The sequence below is a fragment of the Passer montanus genome, unplaced genomic scaffold, assembly GCF_014805655.1.
Source record: "Passer montanus isolate IOZ18808 unplaced genomic scaffold, ASM1480565v1 scaffold108, whole genome shotgun sequence".
In the NCBI taxonomy this organism is placed as follows: Eukaryota; Metazoa; Chordata; class Aves; order Passeriformes; family Passeridae; genus Passer; species Passer montanus.
In genome coordinates this window covers 1,729,568-1,752,777 of record NW_024357392.1, presented here as the reverse complement: position 1 = coordinate 1,752,777, position 23,210 = coordinate 1,729,568, and the positions used below count along the sequence as shown (strand labels likewise).

The 23,210-nt window shown below is 38.1% G+C and overlaps 2 protein-coding genes across 11 annotated transcripts in view; both read right to left on the bottom strand.

Moving 5' to 3' along the window:
* Nucleotides 1-203: 203 nt before the first annotated feature.
* FABP2 (fatty acid binding protein 2) lies at nucleotides 204-2,090 on the bottom strand. The gene is made up of 4 exons (XM_039722997.1): nucleotides 2,024-2,090; nucleotides 1,182-1,354; nucleotides 484-591; nucleotides 204-254 (listed from the first exon to the last, which is right to left on the bottom strand). Exons 1-4 carry the CDS (start codon nucleotides 2,088-2,090, stop codon nucleotides 204-206), a joined length of 399 nt encoding a protein of 132 aa, XP_039578931.1.
* A 4,676-nt stretch (nucleotides 2,091-6,766) lies between these two features.
* The window catches only part of PDE5A (phosphodiesterase 5A), a 104,838-nt gene continuing 88,394 nt past the window's right edge, over nucleotides 6,767-23,210 (bottom strand). For 8 of the 10 annotated variants that reach the window (XM_039722667.1, XM_039722660.1, XM_039722685.1 and 5 more), the window contains 10 exons: nucleotides 22,267-22,413; nucleotides 20,670-20,795; nucleotides 19,428-19,522; nucleotides 16,167-16,254; nucleotides 14,960-15,060; nucleotides 14,788-14,865; nucleotides 14,373-14,436; nucleotides 14,078-14,152; nucleotides 13,381-13,464; nucleotides 11,945-12,079 (listed from right to left, as the gene is read on the bottom strand). In XM_039722667.1, coding sequence (XP_039578601.1) covers nucleotides 11,945-12,079; nucleotides 13,381-13,464; nucleotides 14,078-14,152; nucleotides 14,373-14,436; nucleotides 14,788-14,865; nucleotides 14,960-15,060; nucleotides 16,167-16,254; nucleotides 19,428-19,522; nucleotides 20,670-20,795; nucleotides 22,267-22,413 — 993 coding nt within the window. Of the gene's footprint in view, nucleotides 12,080-13,380; nucleotides 13,465-14,077; nucleotides 14,153-14,372; nucleotides 14,437-14,787; nucleotides 14,866-14,959; nucleotides 15,061-16,166; nucleotides 16,255-19,427; nucleotides 19,523-20,669; nucleotides 20,796-22,266; nucleotides 22,414-23,210 lie in introns of all 10 variants that reach the window. The other 2 variants (XM_039722644.1, XM_039722654.1) reach the window with 1 other exon arrangement.

Sequence of the window (23,210 nt, the reverse complement as noted above, 5' to 3'; positions counted from 1 at the left end):
AGAGATTTTAGTGTTTGGTGATGGGAGTTTGTTCATTCAAGGCAAACCAGTAACATAAAGAACTAGCCTGTGTTTTCAGCAGGGCTAGGGAACTGCTGCTGGGGAGGTGTTGTGAGGGGATGGAAAGGGAAACAACTCAGAAAATGTGTAGAAAATGATCTTTTATTGTTCCTTCATTGTGGTGCAGTTTCTGTGTGAAGTGCTTAGCCCCTTTTGAAGAATCTCTTGGACTCAACTCCTTCATAGACGTAGGTCTGTTAAAAATTAAGAAGGAAAAATTAGTGGCTGGAGTTGCAGTTTCATTTCCCAGATATTTAAAACTCCCAGAGAGTTTTAAATTCTTGATAGCCAACTGAGAATTTTAACTATAGATAAATGAAGTTATTTGACTTGAAGAAAATATTTTCTACTGTTAGAAAAGCTTTTAAAACTTTTTCAGTTGATTCTATTGCAAACTTGTGTGTAAATGACTTCTTAACTCACCTGAACGAGTTCATCACCCACGATTTCTCTGGTTGCTTTAAGTACTTTTCCATTATCTTTTCTGGTAAATGTGCCTACAAGTTTATTTCCTTCCAGGGTCCAAGCACCCTATGATGGGAAAAAACCCAAATGTTTTCCAACAGTTATGGCACTGATTTGGTTTTAAGGCTGTAGAATGCTTAAAAGAGTAAAAAGATTAAAACAGTGTGATAATGCTTTTTGGAAAGGCTGTAAAAATGAAATTTTAATAAAACCATTGGCTTATTTAAATGCATAATAGCCAACCTAGGTGGTTTTACTGGTGAACACACCTTCTTTTAAATAATTGTATCAAGAGGGATTTGTCATTTCTTACAAATACCCACTCTGCGCTCTAGGTAATGGGCTTGAGTATTAGAAGAAGTAAAATTGCAAATCACCTGGATTTCATCTTGTGAAAATTGCCACTTGCTTTGTTTTTGGGCTCTCTGGAACCCTGACAGCCATGGTACAGTGCTGAACCTTTAACAGTAAAGACTCCCTTGTGCTTTGGTGTATAAGTTGCAAGCATTCCTGAACAGTTAGTTTCAGGAAAATTTAATGTAATTCAGAAGGAGAATTTAAATAAAAACTTGGAAGACAAATTATTCATCTTGAAACTGCACATTATAAAGTCATTATCACATAGTAAATATTGAACAGTGTAGGAAGACTCTTACAGAAAGTTCAGTCCCATCAGCCAGGCTGTACTCAAAGTTGGCTCCCAGAGTAAATTCAAGCTCTATGTTTCGGAAGTTGCTGGCTTCTTTGACATTAAATTTGTCCCCATTTTGTTGGATGGTGATCTTCAGATTATCGTGGGCTCCCAGTTTTCTTTTCATCATGCCAACACCTAAACAAATCAGTTAACATTAACCAGAGAAAACGCCCCAAATCTCTGGAGCATCATATTTATCTTTTTAAATCAATTCTATGTGGCCAAGTGAGTTTATTCCAGCATTCTGACCCAAATATTTGTCCTTCAGGTTTCATCAAGGCCATGTTCACTAGTACACATGAAATCACTGTCTAAACTGCAGTAGTTATATTTATGTCCATATAGTGCACACTTTATAGAAACTTCAAGTAAATATCAGGATGTTAGAATTACTTGAATTAAGTGTTTCTCTGAAATTGAAGAATGATGATTTCCTCCCTGTTGAATTTTTAAACTGGTTTGATGTTGTCAAAATAATAGTCCAGATATATAATTCTGTATAAAGTTTATCCATTCATGTTGTCTGAGCCTTTTCCTCAAATCTAGACTTAGATATTCTTTTTTTCTGCTGAAATAAACTTGGAATTACTTAAGATGCTTAAGATTAATGCAGAGTAATTAAAATGAGAACATTTCTCAGCATCTTCCCTCCCCCCCACCTCAGAATATTTTGAACATAGATGCAGGGGCAGAGCAGCCAAGAGCGAAAGGCCAGGATGGCCCCAAGGTAGTTCTCAGACAGTTTGGGTTTGTATTCAGCTGCAGTGATGTTTTCCTGGAAAAAAAAGGAAAGATGAGCCTTACCCATTGCCTCCATGAACTTCTCGTAGTTCTCATTTCTGTCAACCTTCCAGGTGCCGTTGAACGCCATGGCTGTGCCTGAGGACGGCTGCTCTGCAGGGACGGGTCTCTGCTCGGGGAATTTATGCACTGCCTTATCTTGAAGGCAATTCACTGCGTGACGAGGCTGAGTAAAGCTCAACCGACACGCTGACCCCTCCAAGGAGAAGTTTCCTGGTATTTGATCAAATTCCCAGTCCTGACCACATTGCTTGCTGAATCTCTCTTATTGCCCCCAGATCATGACAGAATCTTTATTGCATCTTCTATCTCAGTTGCATCTTCAAGCTTGTGGGAGAGTCTTCATGCACCTGGAGGTGATATTATTTACCCAACAAAACAAACACAAGTCTCTACTTTGTCCATTGTAATTTGTTTGGGGCCTGTTCTGCTCAGCACAGCAAGCATGGGCTGGAGGATTTACTGAATGTCTGCAGGTTGTTTCAGAAAACTCTCCTCTTGCTGCCTGTCTAACACTGAGCTGTGAAAACTGGGATGGTAGTCTCTATTCATGTGATCACTTGTTTTGTATATGCAGTTTAAATTCCCAGCAGCATCAACAAATTTTCTTCATTATAACACATTCAGTGAAGAAACCAGCCAGATGGTAGGTGATCAGGCTGTTTACTCCTGAGGGTGAGGAGGGAAGTACCTCGCATTGAAATGTGCATTTCACAACAACAGGTCGGTTTTTGTGCATAGTTTTCACATGGAGGTTTTTGCCCACAATTTCATGCAGTTTTTGATCACCTGAATAACTCAAAAAATGTTTTAGCTTATGCCCTGTGCTGTGCCAATAATGCATGCCCGTCTGCCAGCTCAGAAAATGGGCAGACTTTATTCTAAGAGTCAGATTATCTGTTTTTACTGCACTGTGGGTATCTTGACCTTTTAGTTATCACTGGCAGACTTACGTGATCTGTGTGGTTTATATACATAAACACGAAGTGTTGCGTTAGGGTTCATCCAAGCTGTTACATAACAAAACTGATAACTCTCTTCACAGCCTTTGCAGAAAGGTTCCTTCTCACAGTGGTTGTAGTGCACCTTCTGCTGTATTTAGGAGAAAATCGAAGTCTAAAATAATGTGAGCTGCTCAATATGACAAAATATGACTTTGGTTTTTCACATGTACTAGAATCATACAATCTAGACTTCCTTTAGAGTTCTTTTGTCCTCCTGTAGTAGTTGAGTTTTCCTTCTAAAATCACAATTAAAATCGGTTTTATAGATTTCCTTAGTTGGAATATTCCACAACCTTTTTCCTTTTTCTGTCTCCTTCTTCCTTGTGTGGTTTTCAGAACTATAGCTTTTTCTTTGATGGTGCATTGAAATCTTGTTTTCTAGTATTGCTTTTTTCATGACAGTTTTGAAAGCTATGGGTGTGTTCTTGGCTTTGTGGCTTTCTCCAACGTGCCAGCTTCAGAACACTGAAAATGGACAAACTTACTGACTTTGAAGTTTGATCTTTAGATGAGGTGGATGACAAATTATTAACTTATATGGTTATGCCAACCTCATCCTGCCAATCGATGATGATTGTAGCAAGATGTATTGTGATGGCAATTTGCAGTGAAGTTCCAAAGATCAGGGTGACAAAAAGGCTTTTGCAGTGGGTTGTATTCATCTCCCCTGTTTATTGTTTTGTGGCTTGTATTCAAGTTCTGACTAAAATTAGCCAGAACAGTAGAACTGTTGGGTTGGTTAAGGCTTGGTGCCAGCATAAACATAATATACTCATTAAAATATTGATTTCTATAATAAGAGATTAATCCCTGATAAAAACCATGCAGATTGTGCAGTATGTATGAGTGTTTTCTACTGAATGATTCTTCATTATGTCTTGGGGTGGGTTGCAAAGATGGATCCCTCACTGGGAAGTTTCACTAAGCATTTGAACCACAACACTCAATTCTATATCAATGTGGTAAATAGACAACTGTATGCCAGTGAAGCCACTTTAAGCCTAACAGTGGGTGGCCTAGCAACCGGGAGCTTGATGGAGCCTAACTAATGCCATGTCTTGGATAAATAATTTCCAAGTACATATTGCAGTTGGGTGTTGCATTGCAGCTGGATTAGATCCTGCTTGAGCTAGATGTTGTCCTACTGCAGCTGCCTGTTTGCTGAATTTCTGCTTTTCTTTTTGTTTGAGGAGAATCTCCTGGATGCTGCGAATGTGAAATCTGTTCAGCAAGAAAATTCAGCATTTGAGGATTGCCTAGAAATTTCCAGTGAGTATAGATCCATTTGTGTGATTAGTTAGCAGTGGGCTGTGGGTTTTAAAGCTTGCTTGTAACTGTGTGTATACACTGCTTTCTAATTCCTGTGTAATGCCTCTGATCCATAAAGTGCTGCATTTTTGAGAGTTTTTTATTGGAGAGAACTGAAGTGCAGGAGTTAATAAGATCCAGGTTGAAAAAATCTGGAAGCAAAATTTAGGATTAAAACAGTAACAACCCTGATATTTATTTTGTCAGTTTCTGTATGCTAAAATGAATCCTAGGATCACATAGAATAATGGAATTTGGTCTTGTTTCAATCAAAAAAGGCGACAGTGAACAGTTGCCAGTAAAAGTAAGTGTGCTTTTCCAGAAAAGGTTAAATGAATCTCTGAACATTGGTGCCATTTGACACTTGCCACACAGAGACTGATATGCCAGTTGTCCTGTGGGGCTTTTTGTCAGGCTTTTCTAAGGGTATTTAAACTTATACTTGAATATTCCTTTATTCCCCAATTTCTTTTTGTTTAGAATATGAAATGTGATCATAGAGTGGGGTCAAGCTATAGTCCAGTGAACTAAAAATGCACAGTATTGAAAGTCTGCATCAATCATTTCAGTTTCTCCAAAATCTGAACTGCACTTTTAGCTCATTTCAACACAACTGTTTTGCTTATTGTGGACTTTTTCTCTTGGTTATAATATAGCTCCAAACCCCAGAAAAGTTTTTTGTGATTATCTGGATTAGTGGCTTGAATCTAATTTAATCGGTAAAATAGTGAATTTCAGAGTTCTTCTGAAGTGCAGCATTATAGCAAGAGAGCACCCTGTATGGCTAAGATATTTAAATATTTGTATTTGCAAAAGGAAAAGATGGTTTCAGATTAAAATTCCTTTCTTAGTTTGGGCATCATGTGTCTCACATAAAAGCAGAACAGACACCCAGGTTCTGGTGCCCTTTCCAGTTCAGAAATGGATTTTCCATGTGACTTTGACCAAATTAACCCCTCTACTTATCTGTAAAATGAACTTTCCTTTCATTAAGAAGCTCTATATATCATAAAATGAATTGCCAGTGACTTAATTAACTACTACAATATAAGCATGCTGAATGCTTATATGCAAATGTATCATGTGTAAACTATTGGCATGATTGAACCGTGGATTTACTCCTAGAATTTGATGGTGTTAAACAAGAGAAACCTGTGTAAACTGTAGTTTTTTCAGCCATTTCAGAGCCATTATGAACTGGGGTATTTTTCAGCTGAAGTGGTTCTAAAGTTCTGTGTGTGCTAAGAAATGCTACTGTTCTAAAACTCGGTGACTGTCAGATTCCATAAGTCTGTCCCTAAAGCTTACTATCGGAACAAGCTCACTCATGTGAGATTTTTCCTAAAAATTTTAAAGGGTGAGGTCTCATGGGAATGTGAAATGCAATAGCTGTCACCACCGCTGCTAAAAATGTGGCTGGAGGAAAGAGCTTTTGTCTTTTCCATTTGTTAATGAGGCATCAGACCTGTACAAGAAGAGACAGACCCTGTGTGATGTTTGTTCACTTCTTCAATAAAAATGCCCTCGCTCAAGGTCGCGTTCTTTCCAGGGCTGGGTAAGAAATGGATCCCAGCGCTCCTGCTGCAAACACTGCCACTTCTCAGAAGGGAATTCAAACCTCCAGCAGGCCAGAAAGGCTGAGCAGCAGGATGGCTGGACTGGTGAGGGCATGGAAAGGTTGTAGTCCAGCAGCAAATGGTGACCTGATGTTTGCAGATATGCATGGGCACTTGTGCAGTTGCACTCATAAATGCAGTCGGTTCAAGCAAACAGTGCTTGTGTTTTGTGCTGAGCTAAATCTGGCCCTTCATAACTTCTTGAATGAGCCTGCTGTTTGTCAGGGGTGTACATACTTCTTGGTTTTGCCTAGAGCTAAAAAAAGTCGAGCCAGAAGTGTTGCTGGGAAGGACCTAATAGGCAAAGAAGAGAGATTGCCAAGAAGCCCACTGGTCCAGAATTACTTCGAGGATCAGCAGTTGTGCAAAATGAGGCTTTGGTTGTTGAAAAAAATTTTTTTCCAGTTTTGGTTGAAGTCACTGGGCTGACTATTTCTATCTCTCTTGCAAGTGATGTCCCCCAGGAACTGATCTATGGGAGCAGAGGATGAGGATACATCTGTGTAACTTTTGTGTTTACTGGTTCTGCTTTCTGTGAGAAATGAATGGTTTCTGAGAGCTCTCAGGAGGTGCAGTTCCAGTGCTCTCTAGTGGTCAGTGGCACTGAATTATTTTTTGTGGTTTTGAAACAAGAACTACTTTACTTCTAGCTGATCTCAGTAGTACTCAGAAGTATCTTGATATTAATAGATATTTTTCTCTTCAGGATTTCTAGGACCTAGAAAAGTTACTATGAAATACAAATTTACAGAAGCAATGATTTGAATCAGGCATTAAAAATTACACCTCAATAATATTAATTATAACAAACAGTAAAATTTGGTATCATCCTTTTTATTTCAAAATGCATGAAAACTGTACAAAGAGAAGAATGAAGAAATAAGTAATAAGCAGCAGTCTGACCAAAGAAAATAAGCTGACCCTTATGTTGTCTAGCAGCTGTATGGTGAGTAGGGCTAACAATTCTCTTAAGTAATGTAACTAGCTTTATTCTAAGAAGTCATAGGACAGAAGCAAGAGAGAACACATGACATTCAGAAGACTTTAATACTGCTTAAAGTCAAAACATAATATACAGAGAAACCCCTTAACCTAGTACAAAAATACTGTGCCCAGAAACTATATATTTTTTCAGGTATTTTTAAAAGATAGAAGAATACAAATGGACAAACTCAGTGACTAGTGACTGTGATTAAGGTTTTTATTAAACTATAATAGGAATGTATGTTAAAACTATTTACAGTGCATTTCAAACTACATTCTTTAAGAGACACATGCAGGTGTCTGCCATGTGAATACAAAGAGGACTCAAATTCTAGCTTCAGTTACATCTGTAAGGTACCTTGGGCATTGCTGGGAATAGCTGAACCAGCAAAGAGCAGGTGAGGCAGCTGTCACCAAGGATAAGGATTTGGTCCCTCTTTACAGGTAAGAAAAGATGAATTTGACCCATTCTTCACTTTCTATGCAGCACAACCCAGCTCCCCTGAGGTAAATGGGAATCACAATGTTGACTTCAGGTGGGCATCTGAGCATGCGTGAGGCCCTGGCATGCCAAGCTCATGCTGTGGGAGTTAGTGGGAACCAGCAGTTACACAGCATTGTCACATAAATACACATTTACAAACACTGGTACTCAGATATGAGCTTCTCTATGAAAACAACCTTCCTTATGTAGAGGAGAAACTTTCCCATGCAATTTCCCTTCACCTCGCAATGACCAAGAGGAAATATCCTGCTGTCACAATTTGCTGCATTTAGTGAGTGTCACTAATTACCAGGACAGATTCTGTGATGTTTCTTCTTCCTGTCAGAAGTCCAAAGTAAAAAACTCAGCCCTCATTATTTACCATACTCTGGCCAAACTCATTCTGCTGTTCAAGCTTATGTTTTAAATTAGTGCAAGTCCCTGAAAAAGTACAGCAGGGAACAAGGAGATAAAGCTGAAAACTTTGTGGAATGTAAACTGCATGTAATTTAACATGAAGAAAAAACCTGCAGCATCACAGATATAAGACTCTGAATGAATACTACGATATAAATTTGCTTGAAATATGAGGTTTTTATAAAAACCTTTTTAAACGTGAATTTACTACAAGCAAGGCAATGTTTTTCCATATAAAGTCTTTGCTGTGTTCTCATGCTTGACTCAAAGGGACAGCAGCTGGATCACTCCTCTAATTTTAAGGGCCTAGGCCCGATTCTTTATTATCTTTCTGTATAATGGGTTGGAAAATCAGTTACCTGGTAATTTTGACAAACCTTATATATGAATTAATTAAGTGCCCTGAATTTGTCAGTTCATACCTCTACCAGGTAAAATGTACTGGGTTGGAATTCAAAAGATGCATACAATTGTTAGGGGGTGATGGGTATAAAGAGGCTTTGGTTCTCTCTTCTGAGGAGAAATCAGCTAATCATCAGTGAAACTAATTGTTTCCTTTTATCAGTAGCTCACTTGTACAGTGAAGATATGAGTAATCTGCTCTTAACTATAAACTGCTTCTAATTATAAAGTCACACCATCTCCAAAGTCAGCATTGCATTATTTCCTCCCCACTTTCTTTAACTGTATGGTATAAAAGAAAACCTAGGCCTGCTATAGCTATTATTGCATGTGTGGCTAATTTCTTGGACAAAAACCAGTACTTACAGCTTAAGAGCTTCACTGTTACTTGGAATTAGAAGAGGTAGGATTAATCAGTAATTTTGTGTTAACACAAGTAATTTTTTTCAGAACAAATCCAGAAGTAAAAGTGTACTTCAAGCATTAAACCGTGCTGTGGAGTGAGTTTGAAAGAAATCATGTTTGTATCTGAGATCAAGTAGGATACTAACTTAGTTGTCCTCATTGAGAGAAGTATTAAGGATTAGTGGGACAAGTTCTTGTCCCCAGAGATTTAAATTTCAAATGTGACAATGGTTTCAATGGATTTAAGGCTGAACTGACACTGATAAACTCCATTTCAGCTGGTTTCTTGTGTAAGCCACAATGATTGTTACAGCAAGACAATGTAATGTATTTGAGAGCAGACTGAAATAATGAGATACAGCTCATGATCAAATTAATGACAGCTGCATAGCTGTAATCTACCAGCTGGCTTTGAAAAGGCTGAAGTCTGAAGACAGTGAAGTTGAAGCAGGAAACCTGCTGTAGCCAGGTTAGGTTTGGGGTTTTTTTCCCATATTGTTCCCTGTCTACATTATGAAAGGAAGGAGCACTTTCTGCAATTGAGTCACACAAAGCCATGTCACACTGTGATTTTGCCTTCAGGCAGAGTAAAACACTCTGTAAAGGCTCTGAATCTCATGAAATACAGCACTCTATGCTTTTAAGGTTCTTAAACCAGTAGTTTAAAGGCTTTGGTTTTGTATAAATATATACAGATACAGGTGTGCTATGATATTTAAATGTTTATTTACTAGGAACAGTATTTATATGTATGTTCCAACATTTATGGTGGAAAAGATTCTATGGGATAAATGTGTACAGATATATAATTAAATATATGCACATACTGTATAATTGTTCATTTTAAGTGAACCTTTAAAAAAATGTAACATCATGCCCTTTTTTTCAAGTCAAAGGTATGAATCCAGCACTCCTTCATCGCATTTATAAATTTAGTTATAATAAAGCTTTGCTGAACACACAATATACCCAAGAAATACTGGAATATTAATGTCAAAGTTACATAACTACACTGATATCATCATAGTTATCTGCTGTGTTGTCACCATGAGTTACTAGTCTCAACCATAATAGCAAGAATACACCTTTATATACATATATTTTATTCCTATTTATATTAAATATTTATCTCATCAGCATAATAATTATATTTCAGTATCTCAAGCACTCAAGGAAAAGACTATACAAGGGCTATGCAAATCCTGAAGCAAAGTTTTCTATTTATCCAAAAGTACCTAAAACCTTTTTTTGGGGGGTTGTGTTGGCAGGGTCAGGCTGCTGTCACCTGCAGACTGTGTATACACAGAAATAAACATATGGAGTACTGCAAAACAGCAGTCCTGGAATTCTTAGTGAGTGTTGCAATCCATCCTTTTTTTTAAATTTGTTGGGACAGGATAAGGAGAAATTCTTCTGTAGAAAAATGAAATTCACAGCTGCAATCATTTACTATTGGTGCTCACTAGAGAAGTCTGAGATAGGACTTCACCAGTGACAAATAATTCAGGGTGGCAGAAATGCTGCTGTCAGAATACCTTTTTCTACATGTAAAGAATATTAACTCTATAACTCAGTATCATCAAACATTTTGAAACATTGGCTTCATCTTTTCTTAGCTTCTGGCATCGTTTATGTAAATGAGGAAATTGATAAAAAGGGAGAGTTTTCCCTTTTAGACCAGCTCTTCCGAATTGGGTTGACAATCTCCTGGGATGAAGAATTTATTGCAGTTTCCAACTAGAATTTCCTGGATTATTGTGATAGAACTAAATTCCCACACTTCAAAGTCCAGTGCCAAATGTGCTACTTTTGCCAAATGCTGATTTTAACTAAAAAAATCATTATTACAGATTAAAAAACTGGAATATTTTCTGTGTCTCTGTGCAGCCAAAGTTGCATGTGCTGCTAATGCATTTTAGACTTGCTGTCATTCATCTCCTTATCCTGTCCATCTAAAAAATAGTACTCTCCATGTATTCCTCCTTTGGGATTTGTCCAATGTGTATATTTTCTTTAATTGCTTCCCAATTCAAAACCATTTTTATTAATCATCCTCATTTAATAATACACCAATTTCTTTTTTACTAGTGCAAGTTAATTGATTTCTTACTTTACAGAACATTAAAGCCTCACATACAAATGACAGCTCCCTGTAACACTCTTGGCTATTTTTGCTTTTGGTATTATTTTTTTCCTATTTCTTCAAGACACTATGAATAATCATTTTTAACTAATGTTAAAAATTATTTGTGAAAGATGTTAACATAAAACTTTCTTCAGAGTGGTCATAGCCATTTCATAGTAACACTGGCCTGAAGAATCAGTCATTGATGGTCACCAGGAGTGTTCCCTTCCTGCATCATTCTGATTCAGCTTTTCACCTCTAGCTCTTGCAGTCATTCTCTTCTGCCTGTGATCCAGTCTGTTGGTTAGACGAGGTTAAAATCAACTTCCAAATGAAGTTAAAACCAGCATACAAAACCAATCCTGCTTTGTTTCCATTTCTCTGTGTGCTTCTGGCAGCTTTCTATGGGAGCTGTTCTTCCATGGCAGCCTGTCAGTTACATTGGGACATTTCATTGGTCTCAAGCAGTTTCCATTGGGCATGGAGAGCTCAGACACCTCTACCACAGAACTCCTGAGACTCCCATTGCCTAGTAATTCACAGGGGTCTAAGACATTTCTTCAGCTGGAATAACACATTTGCTAAGACATCCATCTAATATGGAAAAAAACCCGAACTCTGCTGGGTGCACAGGTTTCGGGGTTTTTCACCTCAGAGCCCAGTTCTGCTTTCTGAGAGAGGTTAGCAATAGTTTATTTGGAATAGGCTCCCCACAGTGAGTCCCAGTCTTTCCTCTGAACCTCTGGAAAGAGAACAGGCAAAACTGCTCAATACTTTTATAACATAACACAGCAAAATGGGAGGAGGGAGAGAAAAGGTGCAAAATGCAGTAGTCTTTCAGATACTGGCCACAACATGATCACTAAACAACTATGTACATCTGTAAAGCAACAGGCTCTAGGGCACAGTCAGTGCCTGCACCAGTACCTTCTTGTGGGCTGGGATAGCAAAAACCACCCCTGCAGGTCTTCTTCCATCTCAGTCAGATGTTAATAAGAGAAACATATTGTCTTCAGGTAATCTTGGCATCTATACAGTCATGCTATATCTTGAAATGTGGAACAAATAATACAGCAGTGGCAAAACATAAGCCAAATTCATACAGTGTTTAGCAAAATGCAGTACTCCCCTATTACTGTGCCTCCTACGTGAACTTGAGCTTAAGGTGAAATCAGCATGTCAGTTCCGTTTGCCTTGGTTGCTTTCTCCATTGATCAGGTTCTCTTGCTGCTCAGCCAAGGCTTGCCACTTCTGCCTGTTTTTTCTGCAGCCATCCAGCAAAGGGGAGCAGGCCTCTGACACGTGTGTTAGGGCCTGAAATAAATTGAGAACATGGAAAACAAATTGCATTCAATTTTTAATTTAAAAATGGAGAATGAAACACAGCTCTCAATTTTTTTTTTCAGATTTCTGAACTTAGGGGAAGACTTGTAGTTCATTAAATGCACTGGTTAGCTAACACAAGAGCTGGACTAGGATCACTTGATAACTGTAGATATCAGCAGCAGTGCATGTTTCGGAGTAAATAATTCCAGTTTTTCTGGTCTTGTCATAAATAGAAAGGTAAAGCTCCCCCCTAACAGAAGAAGTATAGAGGTTCAGGCTCTAGAACTGTGGGCATTCAAGTCTGCTCAGGCATTCTGGTAAAGTTTTCTGTGTGTCCAATCTGCATCTTTGCAGAGAGGCTCAGTCTTCCTTCAGTGACCTGCCGCCTACTGGAGACAGTTTTCTTAGGCTTCAAAGCACAGGCTGCTTTATTTTTTTGACAGTTTCTACAGAAACACTTGATTTTCAGGGACAGCAGCTAGTAGCTCGCTTTCTCTATCCCTGTTTCCTTTGAATTGGTGAATGTGCATTCTTTCCACAAAAGCTAATTGTGTCAGAAGGAAAAATTCAAGTAATCAAGCTGTTCCTTCCTCTGGAAGGTTCCTAAGGATTCAGTTTTCCGTTCATCTCCTTTCTTTTTCTCACCTTGGTTTCTGTAAAATAGTTGGTACAGTTCAAATAAACAGACCTTCACTCCAATGTTGCACTGGATTTAAAAACCCCAGAAATCATGATGTTTTTCACACTGTATTTCACCAAAAAGCTTCTCATACAGTTTGTGACCAGGACAAAAAAGCTTTTCAGTGAATTATCTCATGTAATGCTTTGGTGTGTGATGACAGAGAAGGAAAAGAATGGGATGGGAATGTTAAAATCGGGTCAATTTCCTATACATCACCTTGTGTATAATGAATTCTGAATTCTTTAAAAATTTTAAACATTTTCTATCAATGCACTACCTGGATACCATTCTTTCCCTGGAGGTCAAAGCATGAGTTTTGTGACTTCCCCTGATAATCCAAGGACAAAACACCAATTGCACAGAGTGCAGCATTTTAACGAGGCTTAAAAAAAATTGTGACAAAATAATCAGACAAATATACAACTAATTATAAATACTAAAATATTAATTTTTTCAACAGAATAATGAACCATATGTAATATAAAATAAATATTTTCTAACTTAAGGTGTTAGTTTTTAATTTGATTTTTATTTTAATTGTAAATCTATGTCTACCAGTGAGTGGCTGTGGTTTCAGATATTTGCTGTTCTTCCTTAGGCACCATACCTCATACAGCTGCAAACAAACAGCATCTATGAATCCAACCTGCATGCTGGGAATTTTGTTTTTCTTCTCTCTGTTCATTAGATCCTGCAGATAATAAGTAAACAAGCTCTGTGTTTAAATGCATTAAAAAAAATACCCAACCAAAACCAAAGAGAGTCTGGAATTTAAAAGCAGCACCTTAAACAGCACAGCAAGCTCACCACAGCAGGGTATCATTACAGGTGTTGCAATGAAGGGAACTGGACTGCATGGCTTCCCTCTGGAGTCTGGCTTTGGATTGACAGAGCCCAGACAAGCAGGCAAACTTACTGGGTTTGGATAGCTGCATACAGGTACCAATTTAGGAATATATTTCCTAGCCCACTTAGTAATACTGACTTAAAGGAAATAACACTGTTCTTCTGGTTCAGAGATAATGACACACGATTGGTGTTTTGGAACCACAGAACAAAACTGGCTTCTAGGAAGCCAGGGAAGGAGCTGGTCCTATAGTGTGGTCAGTGGGAGAAACTTTAAGTGCTGTTTCCAAAAGACATTGGGAGAAATTTTAAGTGCTGTTTCCAAAAGACATTGGGAGAAATTTTAAGTGCTGTTTCCAAAAGACATTGGGAGAAATTTTAAGTGCTGTTTCCAAAAGACATTGGGAGAAATTTTAAGTGCTGTTTCCAAAAGACATTTGGCAAGAGGTGCCACTTACCGTGGGTTCTATGTTGAGTTCTTTGCGCTCTTTATCTCCTTGATCAAAGAACTCAGTAGCCACAAGCTCAGCAATCTGTAAGAGATTTCACTCACTGAGAGCTCTAAAAGTTTGCTTGCTACCTACAAACAAGAGTGGTTCCTGTCTTTCCTTAGGATATATCATTTTAGCCCCCCTCACACATCGTGAGACTCCAGCTCAGCATTCCACCACTGCCTTTGCAGTAAGGACAGGGTGGAGGAAACAAACTTTAATGCAGTTTGCATTTAGGCTGTCTTAAAAATTCAACACATACCCGTTGCTGAACTGGCCATGGTTTGGTTATGGCTGATAAGTCACAAGCAGTCATCAGCATTGCTCTGCAGAACAAACAGAAAGAAAGGGATAAATTACTATACATGAAATGTATGTAGCCACCAAGTCCAGTGACTAGTAAAATAGAATGTAGAATTTCAAGGAACATGAAGTCAGAAAAACAAGTGAAATTAAAGCAAATGTAACTCCACATGCTATTTAACAAAATTTCTCATACAGGTTGACACTTAGTAGTTCAGACCCAGGAAGTTCAGTGATCTGTGTGACAAGGGCAGCTTGTACAGGCCCAGAGCACAAAGACCTGCTGGGTTTAATGAAGTTCACAGCAACATGGAATGGGAAATTGGGTGTCCAGTAATATGAACTGATTTCTTGATTATTCTGCTTTTACTTACAGAAATAGCTCCTTTTGTGAGGGATCTTCCCAATTAAACTGCTTCTTCCTTAGAAGTTCAAAAAATTCTCCTCTCCTCCTTAAAAAGAAGTTAAAACAAAAGATTTTGCAGGATGCTGACATGATGCTAATATCCAGCAATGATTATTCAGCCAAAGTTTCTTCTGACTTACTTGATGTACAGTGCCAAGTCTGTGGCAAGAATGGCTTGTTTTATCATTTTCAGTGTAGCCTTGTATTCTTCAATGGAAAGGTTGCTGAGAATCTGATTTCCCTTTACAAAAAAAGCCAAAACCAGTGCTATCAGTAAAATGGGCAACAGCACAACAGTTTGCTTAAGTGTCTCTAAGTCACCAAATCATTACGAGTTGCTTGCTGATATCTGAGGTCATTCTTTTACCCTTCTTCCTCTTGCAGATTCCCCAGTTTAAAAATAAAACGTCCAATCTGCCCGAGAAATGGCAGAAAGCCGCCAGCAACAACATCATCACTGACTATTACAAAATGAAACTGCAAGCAGAGCAACATCAAAGCCTTCAAGTACATTTCATTCATTAAAATTAAGTTTGTCACTAGCTGTATCACAGTCTCTTTTCTCATCCTTCCCCTCCCTGAAGCAAAGGAATTATAATAGATTCCCATACCTTCCCATATACCTCTAGTAAATGAAAATATTTTCCTTTTTTGAAGCAGCATAAATAACAATTTATTAAATGAAAGTATGAACTCAGCAGCCCCCTACTAAACCAAAGCACTACAGAGCAGGTGAAATGGAACTCGCCTCAATTGTTTTTCTATATTTGCCTACCTGAATAGGAAAGGATCACTACAATACAAAGGATGCCAGAAGTACCACAATCTGTAGCACAAACGGAGCAGTCCTTTGGAAGGATTGTGAATGCTGAATAACTGGTCTTGAGAATTTGTTGATAGTATCAAACAAGAAGAATGTAGTTTTATTTGCATATTTACTAAACTTAGGTTTGGCTTCACTTTGGAATGTCAACACAAGCAGTGTTTGGTTTGGTCTTTTCAGGGCTGCTTTGGGTATGTGTAGGCTGGAATGTTTTTGAAATGAGAGGAAGGACTGGGGTTTGTTTGGTGGTTCTTAAGAGGTTGTGAAATGGCACAAAGCTTTTTGTTTCCTTTGGTCCAAGGAAGCAGGTACTCAGAAGGATGTTAGTGAGGCATCCCTTATCAGGCAGCACTTGGAAGGCATTGGTGGCACTCAGCAGCAGAGCTGTGATTTCCATGTTGGCTGCATTTCCTTTCTTTACCCAAAAAGGAATAAAGAGCACTTAAGAACATATAAGGAGAACAGAAGCTAAAAATAGAAAGTAAAACAGTTTCTTTCAGCGTACACAGGAATGTGGCACTCACTGGACTATTCAGGATCATAAGGCATTGATCAAAATGATGATGCTCCATGATTGAGTGGCAATACAGCTGAGCCAGTGGATGTTCGCTTCTAAGGAGGAAAAAGAGAAATCAAATTAGACAAACATGTTAGTGATCCAGAAATAACTTCCCTTTTAACATCCTCTTTGTAGGAATATGGATAAAAAGATAATGCAGTTCCTTTGTCAGAGCACTGACAGTTCTGGTGTTCTGCCTTCTCTACCTGTAGAGCCCAGCTGCGTGGGAGGAGTGACAATGTAATACAAGGTTACCTAGAGAGTGAAAGTTCCTTTATAGAAAGCAAAGGTAACACGAAGAGTTCTTCACAAGCACAGTTTAAGAGACAGTCTTGGTTTCTGCAACATGTTCTTAACCTGCCTGGCATATTTAGTCAGCTCAGCTGCTGAGCTTGTAAGTAATAATGCAAACCGAATAGGAAACCCACTGATACCAATGGAAAAATTCCTGCTGACCTCAGTGCAATATGGTGCTGAGCCCAAAAAGTTGATCAAGTAATTTCCTTGTGTTGGTAACTGTATTGGTGTTTCATCACCACTATTGTCATGACCAAACTACTGCAACATTGTAACTACCCTTTGCCCAGGGTAAAATCCAAAAGGGAAACTGCTTAGAGGCCAGCAGTGATGTTGATTGTACTAAAGGCAGTGAAAAATAGCAGGAAACCAATTGTGTAGGTACTTAAAAATACCTTAGTGCAAAACTAAAAAGTATCTTAGTCTAGAAAAGAGAATTTACTGTTTGAGTAGCTTTAGTCAAAATAGAAAAATGCCTCCTCTCTTCAGGACTTCCAATTTCTCCCTGTTCCTTGTTGCATAATACAGTTCTTGGTTTTTGCTGCTGTCTTAAAGTTTCAAGTCCTGATCCGACATTGCTCATGTAATCTCTTCAACTAAATCTGGATTTTTTTTGGAAGTCTGTTTTGCTGATGATCCTGAATCTATTACTCTAATTATAATCTGATCTACAAATGTTTAATTGTGCCAGTAGCTCTTTTATCATATAATTCCATGAGATTTTCTATATGGTTAAAGACATTCACAAGACTTAGTGGCTGCAGGATGGGGTCTCTGTGTGAGTGAGTGCACAGAGGCTCAAATAAAGTTATAAGAGGAGACTCTGGGGATTTAAGAAGCACAAAAATGTGGAAAGAAAGATGGAAAGACAAACAAAAACCCAGAAGGGAAGATTAAAGGATGCAAACCCCTGAGGATAATGGGCTGGCTGCCCAGCACCTCCTCTGAGACCACCATGAAAGGGGCATAGAGCAAATGTACTCGTGTGGTTCTGTAAGGAAACAAACCACAGGATGGTGCCAACATATGCTGGGTGAAATTCCCATTGAATGAAGTGGGATGCATATTGTGTGTCCCAGAGTTCATCCTGACTGGAGAGAGAAATATGTGAGAAATCTCTTAGGTTATCTTCCCAAGTATTGCTCCAAACTAGAGCTTGCTTAGTACTCACAGACCCTGACTGGGGCTGGAAATAAATTCAGCTCCAACTTCTGTAGTGGCCCTCCTGTCAAACCCCCACTCCGGGCCAAAGGGCACTGTGGCTTTCTGAGCACAGGGGTTTGGTTATGCAGCTTTCTGTGCTTCCTACTTTGCATGTGGGATTGGAGCAAAAAGAAAATAACCCCTCCCTGCATAACTACCAAAAAGCCTTCAAGCAGTTCCCTTTCTGTAACTTCTACTGCCAGGACCATTTCAATTTTTGAAACCCTACTGCTTAAGAAAAGGGTCATACACTGCATATCCACCCTCCCTGCTTCAAAGGAAAAAACAAAAGGAATCTGTTCCTAGAAATAACTTTTGTAGTTAGATTTAAAAAAAGAAATGCATGGAACTTTCTATTGAGAAAGGAATTATGAAGCTATAGCCATCTCAGCTTTACAACATGTGTAAATGTTAGATTTTGCTGTCTATGACACTTTCCCAGGACATTTTTGAGAGGAGATGACGCATCTCCAGATGTCTTCCAGGAAATTTATTTTTAAATAAATAAAGTAAAAAATAGCTAACTAGTTCCAGTTGCTGTGAGGCTACAGTTACGGCTGGAATCCTCTATTACCAGGCTAGAAAAAGATCACTCTTCTCATGTTGTGGAGTTTGGTTTCTTTTCTTTACACATCAATCAGTGTTACTCCAAACACATAAATCTGAAATGCAGGAGTTCTGCTTCAGCTTAATTTTTTTCTGCCTTTCAGTATTTTGTACCTTAAACAAGCTTTTCCTCCCCTACTATCTTACTTTACACATAGCGAGAACAGCAGACCACTTCTTCACAGGTCACTTCAAAACCATTCTCAAGAAGAAGATGCACATTTCTGGGTATCTTTGGCCCATCTCTGGTCAGACCAGGACACACTGCCATATCACAGGAATGACATTAAGCCACACTTTAAATCAACTGAAGACTCATATGTTATTTGAAGTGATAATAAATTCACTCGATTGGGCAGATTTCAAACTACTAATAAATTCTAAAAAACCCAGTATCTTTAGTTAAAAATGAAAATATGGGGAAAATTTTAGACTTGTTCTGATATTTCATTTAAACCAAAATATTTTATTTGTAAAAGTATTTTTTCCATGCTTTAAATATATTTTCCTTTTTGTATTGTAAAAGTCTTTCTGTAATTCCAGATTGGATCAAAGTTAAAGAGTACAGATAACCCACAATCAATGCAAAAGAACTGTACATTTTTAATGTGATTTTAACTATGTAACTTATTCTAAACTACTTCGAATTCTGGAAAAATACCACTAAACCAAGAGTAAAACAATCTGAGTTCAAAACAGTGGGGAGACACTTCTGTTCCAGAGGGGTGCAGACCCCAGTGCTGTGTTGGCCCGGACAAGAAGGGAACAGCTGGGTTGGGCAGGGAGTGATCTGAGAAGCTGCATGTTTCCTACACGCTGTCCCTTGGACACTGCAGCTTTTTGCTGTCACTTGATGGGAAATCGGGGAGGGCACTTTGGGAGCAGGAAAACCTTGTCCCTGCACAGCAAAGGGTTCACTTAATCTGCCATCAGTCAGCAGCTGGGGCTGTGCATCTGTATCTTTGGACTCGTGAATGGTTCTGCCTGTTCTTACAATTTCTGCTTTGTGCAAATCTGCTCCTTTGCACAGCCTCACATCATCAAAGCAGTCAGCTTGTACCTAATTTATCTCTGTGTTTGTTCACTCACTTTTTATTTAACTTCTCTCAGACCCACTTACCTTTGTATGTAAGAGTTGTTCACTCCCCTGTGATCCAGATCATGGCTCAGAGTTGCTATCAGCAAAGCCAGTGTTTCTAAGTCAGTCAGTTTGCTCTGTATGCAAAAAGTAATGCCAGAAGTGAGTTGTGGATTTATTTATTACAACGTGTTTTACATCTACTTTCTGAATAATGAGACCTGCTCTTAGTACAGTCAAAAGACAACTCAGTTTGGAAATGATTGATTTTATGTTTCTGCTAGGAAGATTCATCTCCCAGTGCTTGCTTGCCTTTCCTCTCAAACTACAAAAAAATTGAGTTATGTACAATGCTGTTCAGACTGCAGAATCTAGGACATGAGAATCAGCAGGGAGTGAATCCAGTGTAGTTAAGAATAAACAATTTATGGAAATTGCAGTGGAGACTGTCAGGATTCCAAAAATAGCAGGGAAACTATCAGGATCATCAGAGATTGCTGGACCGCACACAGAGCAAAACTACCATGTCCATTCCAACAGGGAAGGAAGATGGATGTCCTTGCCTTGGTCCCTTTCAGCACCTTTTGTCATTTTCATTAGTGAGATAAAGTCTGTAGAGGAAAGAAATGCCTCTTCCTCATTGGTATGGGGTTTTGGCCTACAAATGTTTAAAAGACATGTTTATTCACAATGAACAGAAACGTTCTGTTTCCTATAATAATATAAACCCAAAACCTAAAAACATACTTTTGAAGAATTTAGAATCAGTATTTTTTTTTATTTAGAGGATCATCTAGCCCTAGTCAGAATGATTAGGTTGTTTTTTAATTAGGTGTCTTTTTAAGTGAAAGGTTAAAAATTTATTCAAAAACTTTGAACAAACCTTTCAATATTTATTTCTATGTTTTTATGTTCTGTTGTGCATCTAAAGCTGTACTCAGCTCTGCATTTGAACTTAAATTCCTGTTGAAAATTTTAAGGAAACATCCTGAAAATGGGTCAGGCTCTTTTGCTCCATATTTTTGACTTGCTTGTAGCATAAGCTTTAATTTAAAAAAAGGACAACCACATACATGCCTTATTTGAGATATTCCCATTGGGAACATCCTGATAACTCAAACAGGGGAAAAAAACCCCACGATAGCAGTTTCACAAAGCCCTCATAGACAGAAGTCTTCAGCAGAAGATTCCACTGGCAATATCATGGAATAATGAACATCTTACCAACATGGCAATCAGATCAGAGCTGTGTATTTTGTCTTAATAGAGGAACTGGAATTGTACCTGAATTTTGCCAGATTTCAGAGCAGCAAACATGCACTGTGCTGTGTTGAAGGCATGTCTCCAATTATGATAAGCAACGTTTTTCCGATAGTTTTTCTTCACACTTAAAATCCATCTGCAGAGAACCTTTAAGAAACAGCATTGCATAGATGTGTTTTCATAAGAACAGATTTCTAATACATTCAAAACTTTCTTACTCCCACTTGGAAACTCTGGCTGAAAAAAAAATCCATTTAACTCAATTTCAAGTTCAAATGTAACACACTTGTAACTGTGAACATAGATAAGAACAGGATTACACCCACTAGTACAGCTCCTAATTGAGTGTGTAATACTTGTGGGTTTGGGATTTTATTGCTAAGGGATAAATGTTAATGTCAGAAGCACTGCTGTTAATTCAGAAACTGACATATATTAAGATATCTGGAAGAAAAAAATCATTGTTTATGATGACATATTTGATAGAGAAAATTTATTTAGTTATGGAATCATCTTAAGACCTGTTTTGAAAATGAACAGGCAGCTTTTCCCTCCTATCAGCTTGTCAAAACCCAAGCAGAATTGGACTTTGGAAAGCAAATAAGTATGATAGAAAGATTACTACATTGCAGGGGAGTTTCTTTTTTATGCAGAAGGAAAGCATGTCCTGGATGTTTTACTCAACTGTATCAGAAATTGTGGTTTATAAAATTTTATATATATATATACACACACACACACACACACTTTTTTCCTACCTTTTTTTTGTAAGGAAGTGACGTGTATGAAGGTCAAGTAGTAATTTGATATTGGGACATATTCCTTAAGGTTGTTCACCTTACTACAGAGGTGAAGCTAAGTACCAGGATATTCAAGAGATCAGATTAGGTAATACAGCACTTTTGGCCCTTGGACACCACTAATCTAAATTGGTCTATAAACTGCTGATCTAGACAATAAATACATGCTTTCTTTAACTAATGTGTCTGCCTATGAAGCCCTACAAATTAATCTCGCATTTTGATACAAGTTTTAATGGTTTTGTTGAAAAGGTTATAAAGCAAAAATAAGGTATTTAAAAATGAACGTTTCTACAAATAGATGTTGTGTGCACTGAGTGGAAAAGGTTGAAGTGATTTTCTATTTACCTGTCTTGATCATTTCTGACAGTTGTATTGGTAAAAACCTTCAGGGAAATTCCCACAGCCCATCACAGTTATCATCTGCTTCAGTCTTTACTGTTTCCATAACCATGAAGTTCCTCCTAATCTCTAATTTATTATTTTGTAGGGAAAGACTAAGATGATTACTACCTCATATGGACATGGTGAACAATGTTTTTGTCCTCTTTGTAGGAGTTTTTCACCTCCTGAGAAGTTATCCTCTCCCTCCTCAGTATTCTGTTTTCCAGTCCATTAATCATAGACTGTAAAATTATTAATCCTTCAGTAGAACCAAACGGAGGACAGACCCCAATTTTTCATATCGCTTCCTAGTTTGTTAATTACTTCTTAATACAGATGTCCAATTCTGTTTACTGTGAGAACATCTCACTGCTCTGAATTCTTAATAATTAAACTGTCTCCTTCTGTGGGGCAGTATTTGGCAGCAACCATACCTCATGTTTCATTTGGAAATTTTGCACCAGGTTGAGGTCTGTGAACATTCGAATTGTGCACAGTGTTGTTTCAAAGTCTGACAGCTCAAAGTCACTGAAGTAGAAGTCAGTCAGGTTGAGAGTTTGTGCAGATGGTACTACAGCAGCCTGGAGAAGAATGAGAGAGCACAGTTCAGCACTAGGGCAGAGAGAACAGAACAAATACCTGCTTTTTCAACTGACTAAAAAGAGACGCTCAATTTTACCTTCCTGTGACACTGAAAACTGATGATTGCTTCTCATTTACTTCCCCATGCCTCTCTTGTTTAACATTACCTTATTACCCTGGATTTAACAAGCACTTTTCCATAGATAAGAGAACAAGGATAGAATTACCTGGTCAGTCTGGTTATCTAAATCAGCCGAGGCAAATTGTAACCAAAAGTATTGATGAAATTGGGAGAAGGAAAAAATAAGGCAGTAGAGCTATGTGTTTGTTTTTATGGATATGCAGAAAGCAAAATCTGTAACTGTTGGCATTTTTCTAAAAACGGTGAGGAAAGATGTCAGTAAAACAGATTTTCTAACAGAATCCACATTCAGCATCATGGGAGTCAGAACATGTCCATAGGCAGAGCTTTCTCAGGGCTAGAAATCTGAAAAATTAGAGTTCACCTGTGATCAGTAATCTTTAAAACCCATGGTCAGTGGTTTTGGTACAGTTTGCATACAAACAAACCTTCAATGTGAAATTTGAAATTACAAGGTACACAATACACCCCCCATCCTATATATTTTTAAATCTGAGTTTTTAATTGTCAGTAATTTCTCCATATATCACATCCCTTTTCCAGTTATAAAATACTGAGTATTTATATTGGTTGCCCTTCAAAATACCAGTGTTGAGGTTATGCTAAGTTTTATATTGACTCTCATACTAACAAAATAAATGCTAAGTCTTATAA

Bases quoted from the DNA above. Each gene is read 5' to 3' on its own strand.
- FABP2 (XM_039722997.1), bottom strand. From the start codon at position 2,090: ATGGCGTTCAACGGCACCTGGAAGGTTGACAGAAATGAGAACTACGAG. The intron at 1,355-2,023 runs GTAAGGCTCATC...TGATTTGTTTAG, and splicing joins GAAGTTCATGGAGGCAATGG to GTGTTGGCATGATGAAAAGA. The intron at 255-483 runs GTGAGTTAAGAA...AATTTTTAACAG, and splicing joins TGGGTGATGAACTCGTTCAG to ACCTACGTCTATGAAGGAGT.